Source organism: Pseudoliparis swirei, chromosome 1 (genome assembly GCF_029220125.1).
Source record: "Pseudoliparis swirei isolate HS2019 ecotype Mariana Trench chromosome 1, NWPU_hadal_v1, whole genome shotgun sequence".
In the NCBI taxonomy this organism is placed as follows: Eukaryota; Metazoa; Chordata; class Actinopteri; order Perciformes; family Liparidae; genus Pseudoliparis; species Pseudoliparis swirei.
This window is the reverse complement of record NC_079388.1, coordinates 2,279,241-2,290,872: the sequence shown is the minus strand read 5'-3', so window position 1 is coordinate 2,290,872 and position 11,632 is coordinate 2,279,241. Positions and strand designations below refer to the sequence as shown.

At 49.1% G+C, this 11,632-nt stretch overlaps 1 protein-coding gene across 2 annotated transcripts in view; it reads right to left on the bottom strand.

Moving 5' to 3' along the window:
* Positions 1 to 7,217: 7,217 nt before the first annotated feature.
* tcf19l (transcription factor 19 (SC1), like) overlaps positions 7,218 to 11,632 on the bottom strand; it is an 8,302-nt gene continuing 3,887 nt past the window's right edge. For both annotated transcript variants that reach the window (XM_056421917.1, XM_056421918.1), the window contains 3 exons: positions 11,194 to 11,590; positions 9,216 to 9,717; positions 7,218 to 8,493 (listed from right to left, as the gene is read on the bottom strand). In XM_056421917.1, coding sequence (XP_056277892.1) covers positions 8,142 to 8,493; positions 9,216 to 9,717; positions 11,194 to 11,590 — 1,251 coding nt within the window. In that variant the 3' untranslated portion in view covers positions 7,218 to 8,141. The remainder of the gene's footprint in view (positions 8,494 to 9,215; positions 9,718 to 11,193; positions 11,591 to 11,632) is intronic.

The following is an 11,632-nucleotide window of genomic DNA, read 5'->3' as shown; positions in this document are numbered from 1 at the left end:
ACAAGGAGATATGACACAAGGAGGTAAAAAGAGGCAAAAGGAGAAAAGAGAGAAAATGAAGAAGATGTGAAAAGTGAAGTGAAATAAGATAGGAGAGAAAGAGAGAGGAGACAGAAGTGAGAAGAGAAAAGAGGAAAAGAGAGGAGGAAAACAATGTTTGTATTATTGTTTAGTTTATCTTGTTATTTGTATGATGAACTGATGAGTGTAGACTGAAAGAGACAAAGGGAGGAGAGGAGAAACAAACGAGGAGAGGAGAGATGATGACGGAGAGATTGTTCCTATACTCTATCGTCATCAGAGGAGAGGACGGAAGACAGGATGAGCAAGGAAAGAGGAGGAGAGGAGCCAATGCAAAGAGACAGGAAGGGAGCAGAGGAGAGGAGGGAGGAGGAGGAGGAGAGGTGGGAGAGGAGGAGGGAGGGAGAGAGGAGAGGAGAGGAGAGGAGAGGGGAGGAGGGAGAGAGGAGAGGAGAGGAGAGGAGAGGAGAAGAGAGGAGAGGAGAGATGATGATGGAGAGATGATGATGGAGAGATGATGATGGAGAGATTGTTTCTACTCTCTATCGTCATCTTTTCTCAGATCTCTGCGGAGAAGGAAAACTAAGAGAAGAGAGGAGAGAAGACGGAAGACAGGATGAGCGAGGAGAGGAGAGGAGAGGAGACAATCCAAGGAGATGGGAAGGGAGCAGCTGCTCCTCTGTTCCTGTTAGGCCAGTAGAGAGAGACACACACACACACACACACACACACTCACACACACATTCACATACACACACACACTCACACACACTCACACACACATTCACATACACACACACACTCACACACACTCACACACACTCACACACACTCACACACACATTCACATACACACACACACTCACACACACATTCACATACACACACACTCACACACACATTCACGTACACACTCACACACACATCACACACACACGCACTCACACACACTCACACTCACACACACATTCACATACACGCACACTTACACACACACACTCACACACACTCACTCTCACACACACACTCACACACACTCACACACACTCACTCTCACACACACACTCACACACACTCACTCTCACACACACACACACACACACACACTATGACAGCGTGCAGGACAAAGGGGAAGCTCTCTCTCTCTCTCTCTCTCTCCTGCTCCATTAAAACCGCCGCCGGCCTCTCGCGGCCCGGAGAGGGCCGCTGATGGAGCTTGTGAGGTCCGCTGTGGGGGTGAGGAGCAGGGAGCGCCCTCCTCCTCCTCCTCCTCCTCCGGGCCTGGATCTGCTCCTCAGGCCGACACCGCCCCCCGCTGGGCCACGAGGGAACTACAGGCCGGCGTGGAGGAACGCTTTTCTTTTTGTGGAGGCTGACTCCTGACTACACTCCAGAGCCTCAGGTGTGTGTGTGTGTGTGTGGTGTGTTCTGGAAGGAGCTCCCCTGAGAGCCTCACGCTGGTTCACTGGGTTTTGAATTATTGCAGAAACTAATATTCACACTCGGTGAGATGATCGTCACTAAGGAACCCCTCTGATGGTTCATATAACCGCCGGTAAAGAGATACACCGGGAGGCTGTAAAGGAACGACGCCGGGTCACATGACTCATTTACACACTTTATCAGACCAAAGGTCTACTAAAGAACAACATGATGATGTTAATGCTGAGTCATCCACAGACCTGGTTCACTTCATGCTGAGTCATCCACAGACCTGGTTCACTTAATGCTGAGTCATCCACAGACCTGGTTCACTTAATGCTGAGTCATCCACAGACCTGGTTCACTTCATGCTGAGTCATCCACAGACCTGGTTCACTTCATGCTGACTCATCCACAGACCTGGTTCACTTCATGCTGACTCGTCCACAGACCTGGTTCACTTCATGCTGACTCATCCACAGACCTGGTTCACTTCATGCTGACTCATCCACAGACCTGGTTCACTTCATGCTGAGTCATCCACAGACCTGGTTCACTTCATGCTGAGTCATCCACAGACCTGGTTCACTTCATGCTGAGTCATCCACAGACCTGGTTCACTTAATGCTGAGTCATCCAAGGACCTGGTTCACTTCATGCTGAGTCATCCAAGGACCTGGTTTACTTTGAGACCAGGGAACCCAGAAGTGTAAACATGACGACTCACTCCTGGGTTGTAGGAGTCCTCGTGTAACCTCTATGAATAATAAAGACTCCGTTAAACCTCAGTGTGCTTGTTGCTCCTCGATGTGACTCCAAGCGGTGAAGAAGCTGTGATCCTGTGTTCACTTTCAACTCACACATGAGGAGGCCTGGCTTTCAAAATGGCCGACGCGTTGAGCCAGATAACCTCAGAGGAAGTTAAGCTGACCAGACGTCCTCTTTCCCCGGACACGTCCTCTTTTTGAGACCTATAAAACGCGTCCGGCAGGCATTCCAAAAACGTCCGGGATTTTGCTTCGTCGGATATTTGTGTTTCTCTGGGTCTTTCACAAACTAGTATTTACCCCTTACAAGTTTTGGAAATGGTATCCCCCGAGACAAAGTGCCCTCTTTTTCACAACCTCAAATCTGGTCACCCTAGCTAAGCTAGCCCTCCTTCACGGGCTTCATGGCTCTGCTGCTCTCTCTCTCTCTCTCTGCTGCTCTTCCTCTCTCTTTGTCTTCTATTTAGTTCCATATTGCTCCGTTAGTTCTGGTAAACCGGGGCTTCTCTGCCGAGTCACCGCGGCTAACGTTAAGCTAACTAGCTAACCATGCAACATGGAGCCTCCTCACCAGCTCAGAACCAGTGACGACGTTCACATATTTTTTAGGGGGGAATTTTTTCCCCACTGACTGAAATCCAAGGGCATTGAAAAAGAAATTGGGGGCAATTTTTTTTAACTTGTGAAATAATATTTAACCTTTGTTCAAAAATGATAAATATACTTATTTAGGCTTACATCAATTGTCATAAAAATGTCAATAATAAGATTTAGGCAGTAGTCTACAGATTCTAAGTGTTTTCTTAGATTAACAAACATAAAACAGACAATCATCGTCAATTTTATTCTTATTTATTTGTGGTTATTTTTTATTACATTCTTGCTCCTCTAGTGATATCAGGGGCAACATTATATTTCTTATGGGCAGTTTTGCCCCCGTGTGTTTCTGACGCTGGTCAGAACTACATTTAGTTATTCAAGTGTCACACTTTGGTTTAACTTGTATTACTGAACAGAGATCACTCTGTGGATCAGCTCCAACCTCAACGCTGAGTCACAGACATCGAGAAGAATCTTAGTTGGTGAAACACAGACTATAAATCAGGATATTCTGGCCACCACCTTAATCATTTTAACCATTCTTCTTCTTTGTTATAATTTGAAATCAAGAACACGGAATGTTGTTTTCTGGTTTTAACACCAATAGTATCAGATGAACAGTAAACATGACTCAGGCCGTATGACAAGGTTGACTTAGAAATGAACCACATTTAGATTATTAGTGTCTTTGTACCAATAGAACATGTTGTAGGTTTCTTGGTGTCATAAAAGAGATTACTCTCCCCCCCCCACCCCTTACACACACACACACACACACACTTCTGTTCCACTTTGGTGGAAACCTGGAGGAGAGCTCCACCCGCTCCCTCCGAGGGGCTCGCTGACGGAGCCTCAGAGCCACATCACACGGGGGCAGAGCACTGATGGACAGGGGAAACGACCCTGCGTGTGTGTGTGTGTGTGTGTGTGTGTGTGTGTGTGTGTGTATCGGGCCAGAGAGCTGCATTGGCAGTTAGTTTTCAGCCTTGTGCTTTCATCTCAATGTGACCCCCGTCTCCCTTTTAACACAAACACACACACACACACACACACACTCAACTCACCTTTCCCCCAACACACACACCCCGAACCCATATGCAAAAAACAACACACACACACACACAGGTACATGCACACACACACACGCGTACACACACACACGTACACATACACACACAAACACACACTCTCACTCCCCCCCCCCCGTCTCAGTCTATTCTTGTTACGGAGCTCAGATTTGGCATCTCGAAAAATAAAACAGACGAGAGAGGAATGTTGCTATGGAAACAGTTTCGGACAAACGTAATTGTCTCGCTCCACCTTGTGCAGGTGGAGCAGAGTGTTATGGGTTTCCTGGAGTCATGCATGATATATAGACTTATTTCATAGTGTGTGTGTATGTGTGCTCTTATATTGCTCTAAAATGAGAAACTGCATCTTCTCCAACTCTGGAGAAGACAGAAACCGACATTAAAGAATAAAGTAACTCCTTTCTTCCATCTCCAGCAGCACTGAGCCCTTCATGTTCTCATCGGTCCCTCTGCATACCTGCAAACTCATGAGGGGTGAAAAAGGTGACAACGGGGGGGGGGGGGGGGTGCAGGTGACTTTCTTTTTTTTGCGTCACCACACAACATCCACGTTTGAAGCCTCAAAGCTTTTAGAACCACAACTACAGTCATTTTATTGTTCTGACCACAAATCTAAATAATGATAATAAACAGTTTAAGAACAAAAGGTCCTCCGCTCTGACTCAGACCTATAATGATAGTAATAACAAATATACATTGTCATGATATATAATATGGTTAAAGTCATTCATGAACCAACTTCCTTTTGTTTTGCCTGAGCAGTCCTCATGGACTTCTCCCTGAATCTGTTCTGTCTCTCCCTGTTTGTCACGATACTCACATTATAACTTCTATACATATTACATACCTGCCATAAATATCATGATACCCGATACCAGAATTCAATACAATACCATAAAAACAATATAGTACCATAAATACGAGACTGGTATAATTATCTATAATAGTAATAAATAAAACATCTGTATGGTTCACTTTTTACCAACTTTTTCAACACTTAACAAATGACAGTAATATGAGTATTAATACAGCCAGATATGAATGAAACTACATGGAGCCATCATAGCATTGATTATCACTATGAGGCCGTTAGTCTCTGACCAGATGATCCACAGTTCATCAGGATGAGCAGCTGGAGAGTTACACAACTTTACAGACTGAAACATTTCACTTCTGGCATCTTTTTATTTTTTAAGCCGAAGTCTCTAAGCTGCGCCACTTCTCTCGCTGTGAGCTGCGCAGCGCAGTGTGCGCAGACAGCTCGACACGGAGCAGCGCGTGCGCTCTGATCGCTCTCTTAATGAAGTATCGATACTAAACATATGCTAAATCACATCGTGTTTAACGTACGGGTACTTTGTTAGCATCGCTACACCGTGCAGCGTGACAGCAGTAGATGTAGCGGACTGACATTCAAGCTAACCTGAACCCCCAAACGCTGTGGACATCTGAACGCTGATTGGCCGAGACGCGACACGCCCATCAAAGATGTTTTATTGCGAAGAGCACCACTTCACACTTTTCTCCGCGTCTCACTGCAATCTCAACGGCAGCGGGCCAGGTGACCCCCCCCCCAAAAACAAAAACTCTTCGGATCTCAACGATTCACGTGGATGACCTATTTTGAGTTCAAAACGGTGAATTTCACCGAAAGGTGACAAGTTTGCAGGTATGCTCTGACTCTATCAGATACTCCTCGTCTCTCATCAGCCCAAATACTGTCATGACATTATGTGGATAGTTCAACTTGGGAGCTTCCAACACACAATGACCAAACATCACACATTTAGAAATACATCGCTTAGTTTGAGCCCCAATTCAATTCAATTCAATTCAGTTTATTTGTATAGCCCAATTTCACAAATTACAAATTTGTCTCGGAGTGCTTTACAATCTGTACACATAGACATCCCTGCCCCAAAACCTCACATCGGACCAGGAAAAACTCCCAAATAACCCTTCAGGGGGAAAAAAAGGGAAGAAACCTGGAGGAGAGCAACAGAGGAGGACATTGTTGGACATTGTGGTTAAACATTGTGGTTAAACTGTGTCAAACATTATAATAAACATGAGCAAATATAATGATGTTAGACATCAAACTAAAGAACACGTCTTGGGCTCTAAGTCGTAACTCAACTCAAACACCAACCAAAACAATCATGAAGATATCATCATCATTCTGTCAGGAGTCTCGTCGCTCCGCGCTATCGGATAAAGACAGATGGCAGAAAAGCAAGAGGACTTCACACAGACCCTAAACATCACATCAGTGATAGAAAAGTGAAATAAATAGTTTGGTACATGAGGAAAGTCAAACGGCACAGATGGTGCTCCAATGCACATTTTAGAGACTTCGCCTAAATTCTCTTTACTAAAAACTCTCCAACTATTGTTCAGCTTTATGTCTTCATAGTCTAACTTCACAGAGAGAGACTGTTCACACGTTGTTAGTTTAAAGCTTTACTGTTCATCCTTCCAAGAGATAAGCGTCCTGAAAGTGATTATTCTTTCTAGGCGAATAGAACTAGAACAAATGTGGATGAAATGTGAATATTTAATAATCATCAGAGCAGAAAATAACAAACGTGACGATTCAGTGAAATGATGTCATCGTTCAGGAGAACGTGTCGTAACAACCGAGCCTCCTTTCCCTGTGTGTGTGTGTGTGTGTGTGTGTGTGTGTGTGTGTCCATCAGGAGGCGTTCAGCGCCTCTGAGGACGGAGCGGACACACGGCTGCTTTTTATATTCTTCATTTCCTCCCTGACAGCAGCCGACGCTCGATGGCATCTCCAGAGATTCTGTACAACACGCCCAAACCAACAGCGCCATGATGAAGAGGATGATGACGAGGATGAACGTGGACGGGAGCGCGGGACCCTATATGGACTCCTTGGGGCCCGTGAGGTGGGGGCTGATCCAACCGGACCCTATAGTCCCGTGTTCTGGTCTCTGAACTGGTCCAGGATTGATGGAGGCCCCTACAGAGGCTCCGCCTCCTCCCCGTCTAGAAGTGCTCGTTGCTTCTCTGCCGCTGCATGTTGAATTTCGACGATCTCGTCGCTGCTTCTCCTCCTTCTGCCCATCACACCTCTTTCTTTCTTTTCCTGCCTCAGTTTATCACTTCCCCGTTCTCCCTTTTTGCCAATAAAAACGGATAGTCTCAGTCCCAGGGGCCCGCTGTGGCCCCGCAGCAGCAACATGACGAGCTCCAGAACATCGTCACAGCGCCAACATCCAGACACTGACCGCGTGGCGGAGGAAACATCAAAGACTTCAGAGGCGTATGAGAGGTTATTGTGTTGTGAAGAGAAACATTGAAAGTATTACATATTTATTCATCTTCAAAACATCAAAACATGAAGCGGCGAGCTCGACGGCGTGTTAACGCGGAGGAGGAGCCGTGTCTTCGGGCTGGGGCCGATCATTAGTCTTAGTTCTGCTATTACAACGTGAACAAATATATACATATTTTTAAGATATATTTTCTTATTTTATTGCTCAAGAATCAAATGTTCCACACAAAATACCAAAAAACACACACAGGCGCCGAGCGGTACGATGGACGTAAAAACTAGCGCCAGACGAACTGCATTCAGAACACGAACGGGGTGTGTGTGTGTGTGTGTGTGTGTGTCCTTAGAGACGACCCCACGGGTACGTCAGCGGATGATATTTCATGGCATCACACTGCAGGAGCCCCTCCCCCCCCCTCAACTCCATCAACACCCAGAGTCCACCGACACATTCTACCGGAGGTTAATTGTCTGGAAAACATGCGCCGACGCACCGGAACGGTGGGAACACCTCGCCGTGTGCTTCGGCCCCGGAACCGAGCGCCACCGTTAGCTAACGAGTCATCCAAACTTGGGAGGAAGAAGAAGAATTTAAAAAATAAAATATAGTGGAAGGAAACTCCTTTTCTTCCTCTAATGAAAGGTCTGTTGAGAGGACAACGTGGCGGGGTCCCGTTAGCAACGCCCCGTTTGGCAAGGTCACGTTGGCAACTTCACGTTGGCAACTTCACGTTAGCAATGTTATGTGAAGCAATGTCACGTTAGCAGCGTCCCGCTAGCAGCGCCACGTTAGGCAAGGTCACGTTGGCAACTTCACGTTAGCAATGTTATGTGAAGCAACGTCACGTTAGCAGTGTCACGTTAGCAGCGCCACGTTAGCAATGTTATGTGAAGCAATGTTACGTGAAGCAACGCCCCGCTAGCCGCGCCCCGCTAGCCGCGCCCCTAGCAGCAGCCGCAGTGGAAGTCGGCGTTGGGGTCCCTCAGCAGCTCCTGCCGGTCCACATGCAGACAGTCCAGGTGGAACCAGGCGTCGCACACGTCGCACTGGATCCACTGCACCGTGTCCTGCTGCGGCAGCCGGCAGCGCGGCGCCGCGCACGGCTCCACCGCCCCGCCCGCCGCACCCTCCTCCTCGTCGTCCTCTTCGTCGTCGGAGGAGGAGGAAGAGGACGACGAGGAGCCAGATGAGGAGGAGGAGGTGGAAGAGGAGGACGAGGAGGGCACGGAGGAGGGCATGGAGGGCAAGCAGGGCCGGGGAGGGGGCGGGTGCTTCCTGGGGCGGCCTCGCCGTTTACTGCGAGGAGAGAGAGGAGATTATAGCTCTTCCTTTGGATTTACCTGGATTATAGTGTTATAGTTAGAGTTGAACACGGAAAGTATTTTTAAATATGCAAAACAGACCGAATCCTAAAGAAAAGGAATGTAAACATGAACTAAACCCAGGTACTAAATTAGTTTCATTTTGTTGACCTCAGAAAAACAAAAACAAATCCATCGTCTCCATGTTTAGTAAAACAATAATATGATATGTGAACAAGGATCTCGAGAAGAATGAAAGTGTCCTTAAATGTTATGTTTCACAAAAACACTACAGGTGAAAAAGGAAGACATTTCATAGATATATACATATATAAATATATTTCTTTATATATGAACATATTTATCTATAAATATATTTATTTATATATAAGAATATATTTCTTTATATATAAATATAATTATATTTATTTATATAAATATGTAAATATATTTATTTTCATATAAATTTATACATGAATATATTTATTTATATATGTACATATAAATATATTTATATAAATAGATTAACATATATTAGTATGATTGACACGTTTAAATATGCAAATGAGGCATTATCTTATATTTGGACGTGTTTATGGAAGCTAAATAGACCAAAATCTGCCTGATGTTCCATGAGGACTCCCTGAGGTTCCTCTTGTGTTTAATAGTCAGGTGCCCGTGGAGCTGTGTGGAGCTCCGCCTCCATCGACCTCTCACCTGGTGGGATGGTGGAAGCGGCTTAACTGCACCCGGCCTCGCTCCTCCGCGCAGATCCTCACCGAGGGCGAGGCCAGGCTGTAGTTCTCCCCTCCGACCACCAGGGGGGAGAACACCGGGGAGCAGAGAGCCCGCCTCCTGCCCCTCTGCGACGACGCCGCCGGGGAGCCGTGCGCCGCCTTCTGCTGGCGGAAGGAGGCGATGTTGCCGTGCACCACCGTCTGGACCTGCCGCGGCGCCGGCGCCTCCTGCTTGGTGAGCGTCGCCTGGAGGACGTGGTGGTCCAGGCGGCTGTTGGTCATGGCGCCGTGGAAGCTGCCGATGGTGCGGATGCCGACGGGGAAGGGCCTGGCCTCCGGCGGCCGCCGGGCCGCGTCGGCGTGGCTCCTGGGCTGCAGCTGCAGAGGAGCCGGCGAGCTGAAGCTCTCCGACTCCGACCTGTAGAGGCGCCGCCTCTTCTTCGCCCTCGACCGCTGGCCGTCCTCGGCGCCGCCCGCCGGAGCTGGACAGAGAGAGCCGAGGCTCAGGTGTGTGTTCACGTTGCTTGACCCATTGGCTCAGAGTATTGCTTCAATACAAGCCAAAATACCAGGGGTCACACACATGTTGACCTGTGATGTCCAGGACCTTTCCAGGTCCTTTCCAGGACCTTTCTGACCTTTCTATGAATTTAAAAGTAATTTCCGTGACCATTGTGAAAACTCTGTTGTATACATAAAGTGAGAAGATGTCGTATTTAAACTAACTGAGAATTTTACTTTTTCAATGACTTTTCCAGGTTTTCCATGAGCGGAGGAACCCTGGTGAACGGACCGTCACGCTGTAAACCTCGTCAACACAGCAGCAAACGGACCCTCAGAAAAATAGAGTGGCCCCTGATGTCCCCAGATTGGCCTCACCTCCTCCTTCCTCTCCTTGGCCTCACCTCCTCCTCTCCTCTCATTGGCCTCACCTCCTCCTCTCCTCTCCTTGGCCTCACCTCCTCCTCTCCTCTCATTGGCCTCACCTCCTCCTCCTCCTCTCATTGGCCTCACCTCCTCTTCCTCACCTCCTCTCATTGGCCTCACCACCTCCTCCTCCTCTCCTCTCATTGGCCTCACCACCTCCTCCTCCTCCTCTCTTTTCATTGGCCTCACCTCCACCTCTCCTCTCATTGGCCTCACCTCCTCTTCCTCCTCTCCTCTCATTGGCCTCACCTCCTCCTCCTCCTCTCCTCTCATTGGCCTCACCTCCTCCTCTCCTCTCCAATTGGCCTCACCTCCTCCTCTCCTCTCCTCTCATTGGCCTCACCTCCTCCTCCTCTCCTCTCAATGGCCTCACCTCCTCCTCTCCTCTCCTCTCATTGGCCTCACCTCCTCCTCCTCCTCTCCTCTCATTGGCCTCACCTCCTCCTCTCCTCTCCTCTAATTGGCCTCACCTCCTCCTCTCCTCTCCTCTCATTGACCTCACCTCCTCTCCTCTCAATGGCCTCAACTCCTCCTCTCCTCCTCTCCTCTCATTGGCCTCACCTCCTCCTCCTCTCCTCTCATTGGCCTCACCTCCTCCTCTCCTCTCCTCTAATTGGCCTCACCTCCTCCTCTCCTCTCCTCTCATTGGCCTCACCTCCTCCTCCTCTCCTCTCAATGGCCTCACCTCCTCCTCTCCTCTCCTCATTGGCCTCACCTCCTCCTCCTCCTCTCCTCTCATTGGCCTCACCTCCTCCTCTCCTCTAATTGGCCTCACCTCCTCCTCTCCTCTCCTCTCATTGGCCTCACCTCCTCCTCCTCCTCTCATTGGCCTCACCTCCTCCTCCTCTCTCCTCTCATTGGCCTCACCTCCTCCTCCTCCTCTCCTCTCATTGGCCTCACCTCCTCCTCCTCCTCTCCTCTCATTGGCCTCACCTCCTCCTCCTCCTCTCCTCTCATTGGCCTCACCTCCTCCTCTCCTCTCCTCTCATTGGCCTCACCTCCTCCTCCTCCTCTCCTCTCATTGGTCTCACCTCCTCCTCGGCTCCGGGGCTCGTCCGAGCTGTCGTCCTCCAGCAGCACCGTGTGCGCCGACTTCCTGCGGCTGCGGGAGGAGGTGGGCTGGAAGGACTTGGCGGACGGCGCCGACGCCGAGGAGAACGGCGGCGGCGTCGACGGCGGCAGCAGCGAGGACGGGCCGGCGGCCGGGGGCGGCGAGGAGGAGGAGCCCGGGTCCGAGGCGGCGCCGCCGTGGCTCAGGCTCCTCTTGAAGGTCCAGGCGCTGCCCTTCATCTTGCTCAGGCTGCCGATGGAGCTGAGGATGACCGTGGCCCGGTTCAGGGACAGCTTGGACAGGTCCAGGTTGGCGGCCACCTTGCGGTCCAGATTGGTCCTGATGCGGTTCTGCAGGTCGGAGGAGAAGGTCCCCGCCTACGAGGCACGAGAACAGGTGTTACAACGAGACGTCCACCG